Below are 20,497 nucleotides of genomic sequence, written 5' to 3'. Positions count from 1 at the left end.
CTTCATTTCGCTGACAAAAACAACGAAATGAAGGACCCCCAAGTCGAGCACACGAAAGCACGTGCAGTGTGCACAAGCGAAACAAACACGTCTTACTGCGTGGAGCTCCAGACTGGGAATGTTGACAGGGGAGAGCATATACATAGTTTGCAAACATGTGTAACTTGTTGATATTGAAGACTGTTTTGTGGTAATTCTAACCCATGTAAAATGGGTGTACTCCGGCCAGGTTTAGTGGGTGTGTTTGTTTAAACCAATATCCTGGGAGAAAGAGCTGGACAACAGAGGTTGTCCTTTTCAGGGTATGTTGTCACCAGGCAGGCAAAGCTGCATAAAACATCCATGGGTCTAATGCCGACTGATATCAATAAAAGTGCTATAACCACTAACGCAAAATAACATATATCATAAATATTTGTGGTCTGTATGAGAATCCCTAAGACTGTTACGAGCAGTTTACTGTTGTTTTATTTGCAGTTTCTCCATATCTCCATTTTGTAACTGCATTTTAAATGTGTTTACTTTATTAAAAATTTTAATATCTTTTTTTTTTTCTTTATTATTCACAGAACCCCTGTTTACACTTGTATCCATCACAACCACAGGGAAGAAGTGACAATAGTTTTACATATGAATGTATTATAATTTATTAATTATTCTTACATTTATTACACAAAATTATCATATACTATTAAATCAAAATCACTTAAATGGATACTTTAGAGAGAGAGAGAGAGAGAGAGAGAGAGAGAGAGAGAGAGAGAGAGAGAGAGAGACATTAAGATGAAAAAGGTATAATTACATATTGATGTAGACCAACATATACATACACATACAGGTTCACACTCCTACATCCCTCCACATAAACACACATACAACATTTCATTATATAAAAAAAAACCAAACAGCATTATAATTGGGAATAAGAATATGATAATTTTGTGTAATAACTATTTCATCAATATATAATACTTCAAGGAACAATCGAACTCTTAATTTTTCGGTAAATTAATACACGGAATAAAAGGAATCCCCATTCTGAAGGTTTTTTTTTATTTCTGCCAAATGAGGAAATTCTCACACCTTTCCGTACATTAATACAAACAATTTTAAACAGTTAATAACATTTACTGATTCAACAGTTATTTTATTAATTTGAAATAAAGAAAACAGTCCAAACGATCTAGTTGGCCTATGTTTTTAAGGCCTAATGTAAATTTGAATCCCAGTTTTGCAGTGGGGCAGGCTGGTTTTTGCCCGAATTAAACGAAAATGCCCGAATCTGAATAACAACATTTATTCATTTTAGCATTAAGTAGGCTACTACCAAACAGCTATATGCCCCTATAGGGTTACAAACAAATCACTAGCCCCATTTTTACATGGATTACAACTAATTTTACGGGTAGAATTATGGAAATACATGGTAAAAAGTCTTAGGTTACCACATTTTGCCCGAATACCTCAATTGTTTTTGCCCAAATTTGAGATTTTGCCCCAGCACTAGGACGGCAGTTGTCCCCTTGCCCCTCCCACCTCACCCCTTCTCGTAGGCCTACGCTTATGTTGAATGGCGATCTAAATATGGAATTGAATGAATTTGTTTTGTTTTTGGGGTTTGTTTGGGGGTTTTGTTTGGGTTTTTGTTGGTTTTTATACTAAATTAGAATATAACAACAAACGTAGGCCTATAGTTTCCTTCTACGAGCCTTAGGCCCTGAATTAGGCCTATAAACAAAAGTTTACAGGACTTGTAGCCTAGTTTGTAAGAAAAGGGGATAAAAATCCAACACTGAACAACAAAAAACGTTATTTTAATTAACAAATAAATTTAATGCAATTAAATAATAAAAAGAAGAAGAAAAAAGAAGAACGTAGGTCTAATGAATGTTATTTGAAATATTACTTTAAAAAAACACAAAAATAATAATGAATAAAAATGAGTAATAATAATAATAATAATAATAATATTAATAGTAATAACCCGGACCGTAGACGTTTATTTTACATATAGGCTGTATTGTGTGTGTGTGCGTGTGCGTGTGCGTGTGTGTGTGTGTGTGTGTGTGTGTGTGTGTGTGTGTGTGTGTGCGTGCGAGTGAGCGTTCGCGTGGGTCGGTAACCTACTCTAACGTTTCATTACATGTGGTTACTTTAATGATGCTTGCCACGACAAAATAAATTAGAACAGAAATGTTTGTTTGTAGTTGTTGGGGTCTTTTTTTTGTTGTTGTTGTTGTTTGTTTTTCTTTTGTTGTTGTTGTTGTTGTTGGGGGGGGGGGGGGAGTTGGGATTATTATTATTAAGCATTCTAGGGCCTTTTCGTGGTATTGACGAAAATAGATCATTGCTGTTTACATGTGATTTTGAGTAAACTGACCAATCAGAAAACAGCTTTAGAAATGAAAATGGCGACAAGTAAGAAGAGAGTTCACTTTAGCCCGCAATTGGAAGAGGTGGGGGAGCCGTCAGAGTGAGTTATGTTGTCTTTTCGTACCAATACTGATTTTAACGGCCGTGATTAGTGCACAATTTAACACAATTTTCTACTGGTATTGTTGTCTTATTTGTCATAATAATAATAATCATCAGCCAAATCGGACATTTGTAAAAAGTTGAAACACGCGCCGTACGAACTAAAATGCACCTAGTGACGTTGATATATTGAAACAGTGATTGCAACCATTGGTCTTAGTACAACTAAATTTACCATAATCCACAGTATAAAATAAGCTAAAAGTTGAACCACATTGTTAACAATTACAATAAATTATTCTCCTACCATTAGTTACCCATAGGCCTACTACAGCGATAGATTTCCTCCACATTTTGTACAGCCATAACACTGAAAAAACCAAAAACATTACAGTGACACAGATTCGACATATTAGATAATAACCATGTCACCTATATCAACTACCTGCCTCGGTGGTGTCGTGGTTAAGCCATCAGACATATTTAATCGGACATTTCGTAAATTTAATTTTTTTAAATATACTAGCAAACAAATAGGCTACAGTATCGCTAAAGATCGAAAGGCGTCCTAAGTCAAGAAGCTATTTTACGTACGGCTTGTTTATTACGAATCTGCGCGCGGGTGAACTTCGACAGTACACTAATTCCTCCAATAATTTTGGCTTTTTTCTTCTTCTTTTTTTTTGATAACCTTTACATCTCTACTGAATGTAAAAGTTGTAGCAAGACTAACGGATCGAGATTAACGGTGAGAGTTACAGTAACGGGCAAATAACCTTTGAATCATGCCCCCGGACCCCTCAAATACCTCGCTCGTTCAATGCCCCAATAATGTCCACCATCCTACGGGCCTGAATTTATCTAACAAATATATCCATTAATTTCCAAGATTTTAAGGTACATAATTTTACCCTCTACCCTCTGGCAAAAAGTCTGACTAGTGATTGTGACCCCCCCCCCCCCCCCCCCCAACTCCAGGAGTTGTTTCTACGGACTCCGATAATCGGCACCACTGAATGATTCCCCTCCTTTCCCCAAAGGCTATGTCGTTTTTTATTCCTGATTTTGGAGTAAAAATTCCCAATCTGAATTACCATTTTTATTATTATATAAAGATATATTATTAGTTTTGAAAACGCTACGCAACACGTAACAAATACCCCTTTCCTCCCTTACTACGTATCATAATACACAATAGATATATTAATTTGAATAAATACAAGTGCATGTATTAGTCTTTTAAATTCAAGTTTGGTTAATGAGATGTTTTTGAAATGAAACTGAAAGTTACCTTCTTTTTCTTTTCTTTTTAATGAATTGTGTATAATACGCAAAGATAAGATGGGGTATAATTTTCATTAGTATTTCATCTAAATTGTATTCGGAATTCCTTGGATTGCTTTTTCTTTTAGCTAACTTATCGTTGTTACAAAACCTTGATCTTTTTATTAAAAAAAAGAAGTTTTCTTTTAAATATTAGCTAGACCCCAGAGCGTAATATAACTTGTTTACACAAGCACTGTACATGTATTAACGAATACACTGACCTGAACTGAAATGAACTGAATTAATAAATCAAATAAAAAAAAACCCAAACAATACAAGCCCTTACGTGTACAGGCGCAGATCTAGAGTGGGTGGGGATCGAGAGGGCCGGACCGATGATTTTAAAGTGCATTCATCGTTAAAATAACAGCTTTTACTTATAAGAAGTTGCTGATCCCTGCCTGTACTTGTGAATACAAGTAGTCTAAACCTATCCCATTTTACAACAGATTATCTAATTTGCGGACCAAACATAATGTTTGTCTCAAAGTGACATACCCTAGTTTTTAAACACTAACGCATATTTTTGACTATTATAACCTTTTTTTGATAACTTAAATCATACTTTACTTAGATTTTATTGTTTAGATTATCAATTTCCGTACATTCGAAGTGCTTTTGGTCATCCTGGTGTTTTTAATATCACAAAATGCATTTCTCATATTTTTAGAAAAAGCACGTGCGTCTGAGAAGTAACAGTTATGGAGTCGAGTTTTAGTCTATTTTTAGAGGGTATTTCCCCATTTCAAAGTCACAGACTCATGTTTCACCCAATTGTAACTTTATTAAAATGTGTTACATGTTTTTAGATTAACTAAACTAAGAGTTAATTTTCACGGGTTAAAAGTAGGGTAAGTCCCTTTAACAAGAAAACCAACAGCTAGCGTATCGAACACTACTCATCAATAGCATTAAGTCGGGCAAGGACTGGCAAGGGAATTTTGTTTTGTATTGGCGGTGTGTGTGTATGCGTGTGCGTCTGTGTGTGTGTGTGTGTGTGTGTGTGTGTGTGTGTCTGTCTGAATGTAAGTGCCCATATTAGGTGGTTAAGAGTTTGAAAAGTTTTGAAATTGGACTTTTATGTGCTTTGACAAATTTTAAACAGCAGTTCTCTAATGCTAGGCTTTGACTGTCAACTATTACTACAAAGTTGGCCAACTCGACGGTTGCGTTGTCATTTCCCCCAACTCCCGACTGATAACGGATGCCCAATGGTAAAGTGCTCGCCTGATGCACGGTCGGTCTAGGATCGATTCCCGTCGGTGGGCCCATTGGTCTATTTCTCATTCCAACCAGTGTCTGTGAGATGGTGCATATAAAAGGTCCCTTCCTTAGTACTAATGAAAAAATGTAACAGATTTCCTCTCTATTACTTTATGTCATAAAATGTGTACCAAATGTTTGACATCCATCAGCTGATGATTTAGGAAATAACCATATAGAGTTTTTAGATTTGCGAGTGTTATTTTCATTTGATCCTGGAAAAAGAATGTAATTAACCAATCACAATACAGAACACATCAGTTTACAATAATAAATCAATGTTCTCCAGACGTCTTGCGAGCGATCGTAATCATCGCTTGCCCTCCTGAACATACAGCGCAACGTGTCCCGTGGTAAATTTAAAGCCCTCGTCTGATACGCGCAATCAATCTGGGATCGATCCCCGTCGGTGGCATTGTGCTGTATTTCTTGTTCCACAACTGGTCTTACAAACTTAAGGCATCCTTTCGACTGTCTTACAAGTGCGGAGATACGATGTTGATCGAGGAATACGGTTTTGTCGTTCAGATATGGTTATTATTCTTCTCTTTGAGGGATGGTGCATATAAAAAAAAATGTCTTGCTCCAAATCGAAAAAAAAAGGAGAGTAGCTAATGGAGCGTCGGCAGTGGGTATCGTGGTCGAATTAAATCTTCTGTTAGTTGAATGGTGAAATATAAAAATGTAGAAAAGCAGGTTTCTAAAGCCTGCGTTCTTCTACACCTCTGAACTGACGCAATTATTTTATGAGAAGCGGAAGTACACATGAATGAATAACAAGGTGTTACAGGGTATTTATGTCCATGCTATTGAATGTACTGCAGTTGTTGGATTTCGAATTGAAGGGTTGCTATTTGGGAGTTACTGGGACCATGGGACACTTACGATCACTAAATATGCATACCCATAATTTGATTTGTTTGATACTGACTGACAGGACTACGCCCCCTAATAGCCTCACTATAAATTCTAACTTCGTGTTTTCGTTTTCGTTCTTTTCTTCTTCTTCTTTTTTTTTTTTCTTTTTTCTGTTTTGGTGGTGGTGGGAGGCATTACATAAAGGTTTTTTATTCCTTTGATTTGAATACGACATAGGTGTTTGAATATGCCAGCAATATATCACTGTGCCTTTCTGGTTAAGTTCTGTCAATCGCTTGTTAATGTTCGCTAGACTGATTTTTACGCTACACAATAAATCGAATTACCACTTCGGGAACCAATCAAATAGTTCGCGAACGTTAGCTGGCTGAACTTGGGGTGCATAATCTTCAGAGTTGCGGCGACTCAGGCGAGTGTGCAGGTGGGTGAGTTTCGGGGGTTGCCCACCCTCTCCACTCAAATTAATTTAATTTTCTTCAATATATTTTACTTTAAACTCCCCCCACCCATTGCAAAATTTTCTGCACACGCCTAGACCTGTGCTCTGCCATCCCCCATCCCATCCCGGTCCCGACGCCATTGTACAGATATTATACGGGGTACGTTGTTAATGAAGGGATCTAGTTGGCGTTTCAACGGGTACACTCTGATGAGTCAATGGCCTCATGAGAGAAAAGACTACGTTCTTCAATCTGGCTATGGGTTACGCTATATAAAATCACACACACACGCACACGTACGCGCGCGCGCGCACACACACACACACACACACACACACACACACATCATTGTGATTGATTTGTATTCTGATGATAGGTGTCTCGATGAGTACATAGGTGTTAATGGGTGTTTCACATATAGTGGATCTTTGATATATTACACGACTGAAAGAGCTAGGTTCGTCCGTCCGTCCTTGCCTGGCTTCATACGGGGGTTGTTTGTACCTTCGTTGTGTCTGATGTCGATAAATGTTTAATAAACCAGCTTTGCTCCAGGTAGATCTCCCACGAGCGCCTTCCTGTGGTGTTTGGGTCATATGATCGAACACCCCTCGGTGGATCCATTGCTGTCCCCCCCCCCCCCCCCCCCCCCCACCCCCACCTCAACCAGTGCCTTATTACTGCTACATGTATATGAAAGGCTGTGGTGACGTGGGCTGGGAATAACGACAGTCACATACACAGGACAGTCACCAAAATTGGAACCGCCTGCTGTACCCCACCAGTGTTTCTGCCAGAAAGAATTTTTTTGGTATGGCGCTATGTTATTGAATGCAACCACAGTCAACAGGGGGGGGGGGGGGGGGGGGGGGGGGGGGGGCTCCTCCACAAAGAAAATGGGTTACATTTAGGGTTAGGCTTAAGAAAATCATACAATAATGATAAGAGTCATTAATTTTGTCAAAATGTTAACTTAAAAAAATAAAATTTGGGTATGGCGCCATGCCCATTTTACCCTCTGGCAGAAACCCTGCCCACCTCAAACCGATCCTGGCGCGTCTTCCTCGTGGATCGCTTATATCTGATTTACTACCACCATTATAACTTCTACTAAGGCTTCGAATTATCCCCCATGATGCAAGGGGTGGGGTGGGGGTTGCAGTCGAAAGTAAACATCGTACGAGTGCTGGTTAGAACTAAGTGTTTTGATGACAGGAAGCCTAACTTAACCAAACAAGTTTAATTTATTACACTTATCTGTGGTTTTAACATGTCCTCCATTGAGCACACATAACTTCGCCAGTGACTGCATAAGAACATGACAGAAGAGGCCGGTGATCAGTTTTAAATGGGCTAAAATTTGCTAAATTGTTTCATAATTAAGTAAACCCAACTTGTAATAAATTGTACGTGAGTTGAAGGCCAAAAACAAAAACGCGACTGCTCAGCCAAAGATTTTTTAATGTCATTTTGATTATATGAGTTTTGCCGAGCTACCAATCTAAAGTGCAGTCTTGGGAATGAAGTACAAATTCAGAGAAATGGCTGTCCCGCGTTTTCATTTCATTTCAACTTATTTTCGTGCTTATATCAAATTAAGGTTCAAGCACGCTGTCATGGGCACACACCTCAGCTATCTGGGCTGACTGTCCAGAACAGTGGGTAAGTTAATTGTTAGTGTTTAGTGAGAGTGAAGAGCCATTGAGTCGTTAAAACTCGCTCTGGGTGGGAGCGGGTACTGGGCTGCGAATCCTGTATCTATCAGCCTTATGTTCGATGGCTTAACCACGACACCACCGAAGCCGGTGGCGGTCCTCCAAAAGACGATGTATGTACGTTTACCAATATAACAACTCCACGATAACACCCCCCCACACACACACACACACACACAAATACGCGCACGCGCACACACACAGAGGTGTCTCTCAGCATGTGAGGTTTCATCTTGTAGAGTTTGTTGCAATGTGATCGCCAATGTGCAAGTTAAATGTCTTCTAAGGGCGAATGCAAGATTTTTCTACGGTGGAAGTTGAATGTCTTCCAGGGACGCATATTTTCGTAGGTAAGGGCTGCAACTTTAAAACGGCCAATATACTTTCACAAATACATTTCACTTTGGTAGCTGTGAAAACATTGTTTCAATCAAAAAATAAAAACAACTAAACTGTAAACAGAAATATTACGAAATGTTTATTTATGGGAAGCTCTACTAATGTTATTCGCGTAATGCGCACGAATTCAGTCGTAACTTTATCGACTGTTCCCTGACAAAAAGCATGGTGTATATTTGTAGTTTTCAGTGTACTTTCTGATCTGTTTTGTTTATTTTGTTTAATCTGTTAAACTGTAGAAAGAAAACGATAAATCATGATCATTAGTGTTAAACCAAAATAGCTAATTGACAGTGATGCAGTTGCTTATGCATATTCAAAATTATTTCTGTGTGAAAAAAAGAAAACCCTAACGGAACCGGACAGTATTATAAAGTTCCCTAAAACCGAACGTCACCTATTTTCGACATTAAGTACTATTGACAACAAAAACAAAGATATTGTTAAAAAAAACAACCCTACACTAAAGGACCAGCATATACCATCACCAAAACAGAGGTAATGTTACAATGTCAATATATATGTTTGAACAAGTAACATATATTTAGGGTGAATGCCAGTCGTATCGGAATAATCCTCCGTGCCACCCCTCAGTCCCCTGGGTTATCACTTCCACTGTTTTAAAGGACCAAAAGTGGCAAAACTGTGAAAACATCCCATTTTATAAAGGGATCGGCCTATTGAATAACTGTGAGAGAGGGATGGGATAGATGGCAAGAACATTTTGATAAGAAAATTAATGACGTTATAACATGGGGGCTTTCCAGACGGTTCATCCACCGGACATTTAGACCAGTAAATTTAAAATGTTATTTCTTAGCCATTGAAATGGTTAATTATTTTCGTTTTGTTGTAAACTACTAGTATATGAAACAAATTAAATTTTAGTGGCACTATCAACTTGTTATTGTCTGTGTCCATTATAGTACTTTATTGATATGTTGTTATTCAAATTGCTCTTCAGTTACACCTATAATTCTGACATACTATTTAGAAAACAAAGCTAGTAACTAAACTCTTGCTAAATTACCATTTCTACATTGCGATTGCTGTTTACCGTACACATTTTGTCCACACACTCGTACATGATTTTCGTTGTTTCTTCTAGGAAGTTGGCGTCAGAAGATAATATGTCAAAAATACCATAACGTGACGTTGTTCGAAGTAACCAACTAATAAACAACGATATTATCTCCATTCCGCTACCAAATTCTAGCCAAGTTCTATCATCTGTTACATCCATAAAATCATAAGACATCCTTAAGGGGTGCATATTGCCCTGCCCTCCCCTACATGTATACATGTGCTTTGTGGCCAAAAAAAAAGAGAACAGAGACACAGTATATAACCAACAGACCAGTGAATTTTTATTTCTCCTGCTAGTTGACTGCTTTCCACCTTTTACAGGCCACTATTTCAAGCCCTGATCACAAAACAAGTAATTATATTATAGCTAATTTATTTCATGTGTGGGTATTATGTCCAAATGGAAATTCCAACTGTCTAACAATTAGGAACCTTCTACAGTAACTGTTATCTGGACATATTTTTTTTGTTCTGTATTTAAACCGCAATTATATTTTATACATGTAATGCAATAATTATTTTTAAAGATTAAAGGAGCTCAATCACGGATTTAGTGGGCCTTGTTTCTCTAAATATGCATTATAAATGGAAATTACATTCATTTGGAATACCAAACCTAGTTACTATATATGATCCAAAACATTTTAATTGAACTACGATCGAGGGAATTCCACGACACCCTTCATTTTTAAAATTTGGAAGTCTTCTTGTAAAAAGTCATAAAAATACGGAAAAACAGACTCGTAGTGATGAGGCTATATATGACAACCGTATAATGTATTTGTGGATTTTATATAAACGATCGCCATGTATAGAGACTTGGCAAATGAGGGCCGGCTATATACATGGCAAATAATAAGAAATATATTAATTCATGACGAAAATAATGTCGAATACACTGAAATAAAATAATAAACAGTCGGAACATGAACTCACCATTTATTATTATTATTATTATTATTATTAGGCGCGTGTGCAAATTATTTTGACTGGTTCGCAAAGTGGTATTTCGGTTTTAATGTATAGCATAAAAAAACAGTGTACTGTTGCATGTTTTGTCGTCCAAAGGTAGGCTAATTATTACTTAACCCAGTTGAATCCAGTTCTACGTGCAGGGACAAGTTCAGCCTGCCGTTTGTGCACACGCACGTTAATCTTGCATTTTTATAGCCAAAACTCCTCCAGATAAAACACCGCCCCTCCACCCCTAAAAGGTAGTAGTAGGCTAATAATAATAATAATAGTAGTAGTAGTAATAATAATAAGTGTGTAGTATTATTATTATTATTACATGTATTATAATGTTGGTAAAATCACGTCGTGGTGGGGTGGGGTGGGTGGGAGCGGTTGTTACAGAAACGTTACATAAACGTTACATAAATTTAGAGGGGGACCCGGGAGTGGTCTTAAGCTTTACTAGTAGCGTATAAAAAAATGTATTTTGAGTTTTATTGGCCCTTGCAATTTTGAGCATTTGAAATGTGGCTAGTGTAAACCACTTGCACCGACCAGTGATCCATAACTGGTTCAACAAAGGCCATGGTTTGTGCTATCCTGCCTGTGGGAAGCGCAAATAAAAGATCCCTTGCTGCTAATTTGAAAGAGTAGCCCATGTAGTGGCGACAGCGGGTTTCCTCTCTATATATCTGTGTGGTCCTTAACCATATGTCTGATGCCATATAACCGTAAATAAAATGTGTTGAGTGCGTCATTAAATAAAACATTTCTTTCTTTCTTTTGAAATGTGGCTAAATACAGCAAAATAACCTTTTAGTCATATTTATTTACAGTAAAATTAACTTTTAAATTTTTTTTACGTAAGCAGCCTCAAAATTGCAATCAGTGAAAAATTATTAAGTTCAAGCCCTGTTGTTAGTTTGTGTACTGTCCGTAGTTAGTTTCTCTTTCAGTTAATCTACCTCAGTCACTAATAATTTGTAACTTATTTTTATTTATTTATTTCATCATCATCATCATCATCATCATCATCATCATCATCATCATTATTATTGTTGTTATTATTATTTATTTATTATTTATTATAATTAATTTTTTGTTAGTATTGTAGGGACAATATGACGCTATTCATATATCTATGGAAAACGTACACAAAAGGGTCCGCTAAATTCATATACTCCCCAACCCAGTCCCCTGTTCAGAAAATGCACTGTTTGTACAGTACTTAGTATGTATTCCTCCTTCCAGATGGTTCGGTAATATGGATCAATCAAATACATGTACTTATTTACCGCCTATATACATTTTTGCTGTGAATATAGCCAGCCCTCGTTAGTGGAGGCTATAGAAACGGCCTTCGTATATATATATAGTCACATCGTATATAAAACACAGTCTAGTTCAGAGGATTCTTTAAAAATGTAACAATTCCTATCCCAAGTCAGCTGTTATGGCATATTTTGTATAATAATGAATTTGTCATGGTGGAAAATGACGGTGTTTGTGGTCCAGATGTTTAGAGTTTTTCGTTTACGACTAATGATAAATTTACCTATAGATGCAAAGGCCTAACTAGTCGGGATTGTCGACGTTTAACATGCTTCCGTTACTAAAATAAATTAATGTATAAGCTTAATATCATTCAGTACATGGTTTTATTAATTTTTAATAACTTATTTTCATTGTTGTTGTTTTTTTCTATTTACCCTACATCGCAGAAGACGGTCAAGCGTTTTCGTTACACGAGCTTGGTAAATCGTTTTGGCACTGCGGTTATTCGGGGAATGCCCATCACGTGACTCAAAATAATACGTCACACCTCTGCTCTCCAAAATAGCCCTTATTTTTCTCAGAATTATGGACCGTACCCATAATTCAATTATTTTTATAAAATATCAATAATAAGTGTGATATGGTGGTTATGTAGATAGTTCAATAACGTACTTTTAGGTACAAATCAAATGTATATATTGTCATATAATATTTTGTTGGGTCAGTAATTAGGTCAACCATCTGTGACAGAGCGCGTTTAAGAAACGGATAATCATCGAAATAAATTGTACTAATTTTCCATATAAAGTCTTTAAAAGACCAGCACTGACAACTGTGGAAAGAACCCTACACATGTTAGAATGTTGTAAATACTGATTAATATGTTTGTTTCTTCTTTTAGGCCAATGGCTTTGACTGTTGAAAAGCTCCTGAATGATGCCAACACATTAATAACACGGCTAAAAGATGATGATTTTACAGCTGAAAGGCTTATCGGCAGTATGCAGGCACTCAATAACAGGATAGATGCCATGAAACAGGTACCTTTTCTCTTTAAAAAATATAACAAAGAAAAGCATTGTAAACATTCGTGTTGACAAAGGTGTTATGATAATACATGTAGGTTGATTAACAACAACTGGACATGAAATGTACGTAACACACAGTATATAACAAGGTGGTGGATCATGTTTTGGAGGATGATATGACCATAAACCACATTTTCAAACATGAACTTTAATGTTCTAAAATGGCTGAATACAACAGACTAAATTTTGTACTAATCACAGTTTTTGTGGATGGTTCAAGTTATAAAAAAGTGCCCTTTAAGTTGAAAGTATCCTGTTTTATCTAGCAGGATTCTCGAAGACTATAATACAGTGTCCAGGTTCCTTTTCTACTGCCCATGATCCGCCACCCTCTCTAGTTAATGTAGGTTACATGTAGATATACTGTAATTTCATGTGTATAGCCTATGGGCTGTACATTTTAAAACATTGAATATTGCCCCCTGCGGCTTAATCTACTGCTGCTGGTTATACAGTCTTTTTTTTTAATTCAATAACCATTTATCTAACCTTTTTTATTACATCGAACAACAACATCGCGGGGAAATTTATTCCTTGGAACTGTCAACCGTTTAAATATAACCATTGAGAGAATTTTTTTACCATCAGCCATACAAGACAACACAACAGTAAAATTGTTTTTTTCATGACCGGTTGTTATGATATTCACCGTCTGACTACAGACTGTATCTACTGTTCTGTTGGAAGGGGCATCAAAAAACATCGATACTTCCTCCATATTTCCAATCAAATTTGGAGCCAACTTGTTGTTTGCCATGAAAAGGCAAATAAAATCGTAAAAACTGGAAATTCTCAATCATCGGGTAGAGCCTGGCTGACAGTTGTACGATTTCTAACAGACAGATTGTTATGTTTTATGAATCTGTACACCCAGGATGGCCCACCCTTAAAATTAGCAATGTGCATTTGGGCCAATAGGGTAACCCTGATAAGGACAGTTGATAAAGAACTCCCATTTTCACATAGACTTTGAACCCATTTCAATAACACTTCTTAGAGTTTCGGCCATTGCGTAGTACCAAACCGTCTCACTCATTTTGGCTAGATTGTTTGGATAATACAGGTTTATTTACTCACCACTGTCTTACACACTTTTCATCCACTTCAAAAACACATCCAGCCTCTCTATTTCCATGCTCTTCAGCATAAACTACAACAATAAGTTTAAATTCTACTGTATAACTTTTTCGTTTTCATTTCTTTCCACTCATTGGACTTGGTGGAAAGGCTGTATCCATGTCTAACCTAATAGACCACAAAGGATACTAATTCAAAGGTGCAACTCACTTGTAAGCTAACACTCAGAGCAAAATAACAATGCAAGCTACATGCGCATATCGGTAATTAAGCTGACAATGGCTGGTGTTTTCCTAATTATTCAAGCTAATGCGGGCTATGTGTCATCTTGTCTATAAAATAACCATTTATTACCTAATGCGGCGTATCCAGTGTAGCGGGCTATATGCATGAAATTACGGTAGTCCTGGATCCAGTTTCACAGTACATTGTAAGTTTACATTTGAGACTAGCCGTTATGTGTGTTGTATGTTTACATGTGTTTGGCACTTATTTTATGCTAAAAATTGCATCATAAAGGAAGATTGAGCATTGTAAGTATGAAAGAAAATGAAAAATGTATACTTCAAACTATGTTAGTTGGACTGTTAGTAATACAAATTGTGGTTTAGTAATAGATTTACATTTATTTGCAAAATCATGTTTACAGTATTTTTTTTAATTGGTCCCTGATTGGGGCGGGATTTATCTCCATCGGTTGCGTGCTTGCTTGAGGTGCAATCTTGGTGGATCCATTCAACTGATTGGGGTTTTTCTCATTCCAACCAGTGCACCACAACTGGACAAAGGTCGTGGTATGTGATTTCCTGTCTGTGGGAAAGTGCATATAAAAGATCCTTTACTGCATTAAGAAAAATGCAGTGGGTTTCCTCTGATGACTACGTATCAGAATTACCAAATGTTTGACATTCAATGTGCTCCAGTGGTGCAACAAAACAAAACTTTACTTTGGTCCCTGATTACCAGCTGTCATTAAGTTTATTTTCCGTATTTAAATATAAATCTTTAAATTTTGCTATCTATTTCATGGGGACACCTGATGTACTTGCATGATCACCTGCTTTGTGTTTTAACAAAAAAGAACCTTGATAACAAACAAACCTGTTGAGATCATTATTATTTATTTTAGTACCAAGATGACATCACTGAACTGAACGAGATTGCCAAACATCGGCCACGCTCCACTCTGGTTCTTGGCTTGGCTCAGGAGAATCGGCAGATAAGAGAACTGCAGCAGGAGAACCGGGAACTGAAGATGTCGCTGGAGGAACACCAGTCCGCGATGGAGCTCATCATGAAGAAGTATCGAGAGCAGATCGGGGATCTCATAAATAGCAACCAAGTTGAGAAACTCATCTCACAGCAGAGAGACGATTCAAAGGTGTGGGCAAAAGATAAAGAATTAATTAATGTGCAATTTGTCATGGCAAACTGGTGGTGTTAAAGCTTACAGAAATCATAGTATAGAATTTATTTTTTAATTCAATGTAAAAGTTTTATCTGGTTGAACAAGCAGATATTTGACCTGGTCCGTTAATTTCTTTCATACATAGATAACATAATTACCTCATCCCACAAAACTAGAAATTATTTTTAAACATTTACTAACCTATCAGTTATTTCACTTATGCATGCATTAGGTACTTTCAATAAAATCGGAAGTTTATATTTTGTATCTGCATTTTAAAGTTACTGAAATCAACAAAAATTAATGCTTTAAAAAGTGCTGTAGGCAGAAACTCAAAATTGCTGTAGGTGACAAGCTTTGGAAAAAACATTTTAAAATTGCTGTAGGTGAGAAATTCTTGAGTTCAAGCCCTGCACTTACTGTTTAGGTTTTCTGAAACAAACCATGCATCAGGTGCAATGGGTCTTGTGTTCGATTGTCCTCAGTTATTTTTCTCTCAATCCAGCTATTATAGGTCATGGTATATACTGCCCTGTCTTAATGTGCGCATAAAAATATCTTCTGCTGCTTATCAACATCATTACCGTCAGTGGTGGCAACAGATTTTCTCCCTACCTGTCACAACCAGTTGTCAAAAATGTTCACATTAGCCCAAATGGCCTAGTTTAAAATTTGCTGAGATGTTAAATATTCCTTCCCTTTCTATTGATTAAAGGGTTTACAAAAAGTCCTCTGCTTGTCAGGACAGTAGAAATTTTGATTAGTAACGATTGCTAACCAGTTTAAAAATTGATTAAATATTACTCAAGATTTTAGAATCATGCTGCAATTTTGGAAACTTTTAAATGACTCACGGTACGATCCTTGACAATATTTCCTGCATGTGAATTTGTTATTTTTCACTTACCGTATATCTTCGCCTATAAGTCGAATTTTTTTCACCCAAAAATTATTTTATAACTGGGGGGGTCGACTTATAAGAGGGTAAAAAAAAATCACCAAAAAATATTACTGTTTTGGGGATTATTTTACAAGTTTTATTGTTGAAGTATGCCATGTATTTATACTCAAATATGTTAATTTGACACATTTATTTTTTATAACCTATTTTTTTGGGCATTAGAACGGTTTTGGTTATGCGAAAAGGCGTACGATCTCACTCACATGCCAAGACAACAGTCCACTTAGTTAAATTAACAGTCATCACTAATAGTAAAAATGTAAACAATACTAACTACCTGTTGCCTGAGTTTATTTTGAAATCTGGTCACTGGCATTAATGGTTGTCCGGTGATTAACTTCATGAATATTACTGAGCTTTCCCTTAAAATAGACTGATCTCTGCAGTTCACTATCTAGAGCAATAGGGACACACATCATTTGGTACAAAAACCAGTGTACTTTCCAGAGTTATCCTCCTTATATGTATTAATATGGCGGCAAAACCTGATACTTTCAGTTTTATCGTAGTGATCTGTTGTCAGTGTTTATAAATAAAGTTGTTGTCTGTGCACAAAACCACCATCTGTACAATACTATACAGTAACAGTCAAACAGCTTTCACTCTCTACTAAGGGAATATTTCGTTTTGATGCTATGTAATAATGATAGTTTGATTGGAATAGTCTGATTATATAATATATTGCGATACAATGTACAAAACGTGAAAACCGAAGTTTGTAAAATAATTTTCTTTTGTTCAAATATTATTGTTCTCATGTGCTGAAAATAAGAAATATTTCAATATTTATAAGTAGTTTTTCATGGGTCGACTTATAAACGGGTCAATAAAAAAATACGTTTTCAGGGCTTGAAATTAGGGACTCGACTTATAGCCGAGATCGACTTACAGGCGAAGATATACGGTACATTTCTCTTCTCCTTTTTTTGACACTGCAGGATGAAGTTTTGAGATTGCTGGGCAAAATTGACGAGATGGCCAGCGTAATGCAGAGTGCCGTGAAGGTGGACGACCAGCAGATCATACGGGACCAGGAACAAATCAGACAGCTTCAGCTTGAGAACCAGACCCTGCGAGAAATCCTCCAAGTCAGCTCTGGACCAAACAACACCGGTTCCATGCCTGGACCATCGAACAAATATTGAAATAATGGAACTGAAATGTTATTACTGTACCACTAAGAGAGAGAGAGAGCCAGGTAGTCCCAAGTCAGAAGGAGGGGGGGGTCAGTGAATATAATAGCTTGGTTTGATCCCCCTCATAATATGAAATTGTTTGCCCACCTATATGCTGAGACTTGTGGGCCCCGATTTGGCACTTGATGGATCTGGGTTTTTTTAATAACAACAAAAATTCTTGAAGTGGACTTGAGACAAAATCTAACTGGGAAATTGTAGGAGCATGCAACTTTAATCTGAAGAAACATTAAAAAGTACAGGAAATGTTTTTATTTTAAAATTAAAACAAAATCTAAAGTTGGCTGAAGAGAAAATTATATTGTTTATAATAATAGCACATTCAGACTGGCCTCCAATTTTGAAATAATATCTTAAATATTCTAAATAATTGTGGCACATAACATGAATACAGTGTGAATAGTTTATTTTAATTTAACCCGTTTTTAATCATGAGAATTTGTGAAGACTTTTGCTGTGATGGAGGATGCAGTACATGTTCTTGATGTACTGGTACATACAATATTTAAAATATAGGTTTTACAACAGACTGACCTATGATGTTGAAAAAAACCTACATTCATCTAAAGAGCAATAAAATATATAGGTTTGAAATAAGTGTATGATGCAGTGGAAATTCTTGGTTTAAAAATGTGTAACCAAATTCATTTAACTAAACCTGATTCAACACTATAATGACTCATTATGCATGCTCATTCTTGATTAATGTGTTGACAAATGTGTTAAATTATGCATGGTGATAAAGGAATAATTGTTGAAATTACGATACAGCAACTTTTGGGTTTTTTAATTTATTTTGTGTAAGTGAAGAAAGTTCTGGAGTGATGATTGACCAGTGTCAAATGTTTACTTCAGTTTAAATTCAGCCCCCCACCTCGCCCCATGGCCTGGAGATGCCTTCTTCCATTTCTTCAGTTCCATACACTACAAAACCTGGACATACTGAGTTTGTTTATCATGCAAAACCAAGCATGAACAATACTTTTTATAAACAAATACATGATTATAGTGTATAGCTGGGTGTGGGAGGGAGGTTGCTGACAGGTGTATTAATGTTACCAAATACGGTCTATTGTATCATGGTTGAAATCTGAAGTTTAAAATGTTTTATTAATGAACTTAAATTGTTGTTTGTCTTAAATATATAAAATGGACATAATTTCAGCTCCTGCAGCAGTATCCAGTACTTTGGGGTTAGGAAGGGGCAAGTGAGAATTTTCAAAAAGCATACATGTTTAGGGGGCTTCTTTATGGATGACCTGTAATGTATGAACCAGTCTGTGGTGTCCTGTCCACTGTCATAGTACAACCGGACTGTTCATTAATATGCAATGACTTCCAACCTGCACGCTGGCTAGTGACATCCAGTTCAATTGCACAGACTATTCATCTGAAACTAGACTGCCACATCAGTTTAGCAAATGTTACAATATTTGCATTTAGGAACTTTATTAATCATTTACACCAATTAAATTTTGTAACATTGGTCGCCTACCAGTCCAACCATATAGGACTGTAGGATACATCTTCGTCTGTCCTTCAGTATGTCTCAAACATAGTTTTGCAGAATTTATTTTCGCTGTATATATCAAGATATTGAGCTAAACTTTTGTGTATAACTTGATCATGTAGAGTTACAGATCTAATTTGACTTTCATGGGGATTTGTCTATATTTGACACTTATAGCCCTGAAAATTTAGAGAAATAAAATTGTTTTGGTCTCTGTGGGGGGTGGGGGGCATATTTTGTTTTAGTAGTACTCTCAGAATGCTATATGTTTTTTTAAAGAACATTTACAAAATTTAAATAGCTGACTTATCCATGTATCAAAAGTCAAGATAAAAATATAAGGTATTACTAAACCTTTTTGGTTAAGTATAATGATGCCTGCCCTGAGTTTAAACAGGACAGAAAATATAGTTTAAATATGAAATTTAATTTATTTTATTTTAGCATACAAAATAAAGGCTTTTATTTATAAGCCTGTTGTCAGTTTTTTTGCAAATTTATTATGAGATATATTTGACAATTGCCACTTTAATATTTGTATTTGACGAATGACAGCTTATATATTGTCTATTAAGTTATTATTGTAATAATAACAGCAGTCTGTCTTTGTTACAAATTGTTTTCTATAACATGTAATAAAATATTGTTACTTTTCAGGTCTGTCTTGTTCTTTTTATACACACCAGTTAAAATTGTCTTTACTTTACATGTTGCTTAAAATGTTGGCCAGCATACCACCATTCTATCATTTTTGTTGCCCTAATAATATTGGTAGGATACAAACTTAGGAAAGTATTATGGGAAAAATGTGAAAATACATCTTGTATTCTTGGAGTTGCTAGTATGTTTAATTGGGCCCCTACCCATTTTGGGAGTAATCTGTAGTCTTTCCAGACCAAAAGTGTCACCATATACTATATATAGGGATACCTAATGCAGGCCCATAGCCATGATTTTGAGAAGGGGTGTCGTTTAGGCTTATGGTGAGACGAGGGCGCAAAGTGTCCGAGTTGCAATTTTGCATTGATGAATATTGGGGGGGGTGGGGGGGAGAGAAAGGTCACTGGTAGGAGTGGGGGTTGACCCCCCAATGGCTACAGGCCTGTAATGCAGTGCTCAAAATTAGAGGCCTGAAAAACCCTGAAAGCAGTCCATTTTCTTGCCCTAGCTAAAACTACTGCAGTATCACAGGCCATTTTTCAAGAGTATGTACGATTACGTCATGTTATTTAGCTTGTGAATCCATTATATTTTAAATTCATAATGCTCTAAAATATACTTTAAAAGACTTATTTTTCACACACTATACCAAACACTCAGGCCATATTTCTTTTGGCCTGCGATTTAAAAAAAATAACAGAGCATTTTTACTTCCTATTTTGAGCAATATAGCCATATTGTTTGTATAAAGTCCTTTCTATACATATTAATAGTGTTTCAACCAA

General features: G+C 36.3%; 1 protein-coding gene across 2 annotated transcripts; it reads left to right on the top strand.

The window, feature by feature from the left end:
• The first annotated feature begins 2,417 nt into the window (after window positions 1-2,417).
• Window positions 2,418-19,702, top strand: LOC121380980 (FGFR1 oncogene partner 2 homolog). 2 transcript variants are annotated; one of them, XM_041510041.1, is made up of 4 exons: window positions 2,418-2,473; window positions 12,714-12,852; window positions 15,107-15,358; window positions 17,285-19,702. In XM_041510041.1, the coding sequence occupies exons 2-4, from the start codon at window positions 12,718-12,720 to the stop codon at window positions 17,489-17,491; spliced, it is 594 nt and encodes a 197-aa protein (XP_041365975.1). In that variant the 5' UTR covers window positions 2,418-2,473; window positions 12,714-12,717; the 3' UTR covers window positions 17,492-19,702. The 2 variants fall into 2 exon arrangements, with proteins under 2 accessions (XP_041365975.1, XP_041365974.1); XM_041510040.1 differs by lacking the exon at window positions 2,418-2,473 and adding an exon at window positions 8,651-8,995.
• The last annotated feature ends 795 nt before the right edge of the window (window positions 19,703-20,497 follow it).

This window comes from Gigantopelta aegis, chromosome 9, assembly GCF_016097555.1.
Source record: "Gigantopelta aegis isolate Gae_Host chromosome 9, Gae_host_genome, whole genome shotgun sequence".
Classification (NCBI taxonomy): domain Eukaryota; kingdom Metazoa; phylum Mollusca; class Gastropoda; order Neomphalida; family Peltospiridae; genus Gigantopelta; species Gigantopelta aegis.
Note: the sequence above shows the minus strand (reverse complement) of the source record. Positions and strands in the feature narration are given on the sequence as shown.

Excerpts from the sequence above, each read along its gene's own strand:
- LOC121380980 (XM_041510041.1), top strand. The coding sequence starts at position 12,718 with ATGGCTTTGACTGTTGAAAAGCTCCTGAATGATGCCAACACATTAATA. Across the intron at positions 12,853-15,106 it reads GGATAGATGCCATGAAACAG|TACCAAGATGACATCACTGA; the intron begins GTACCTTTTCTC and ends TATTTATTTTAG. Across the intron at positions 15,359-17,284 it reads AGCAGAGAGACGATTCAAAG|GATGAAGTTTTGAGATTGCT; the intron begins GTGTGGGCAAAA and ends TTGACACTGCAG.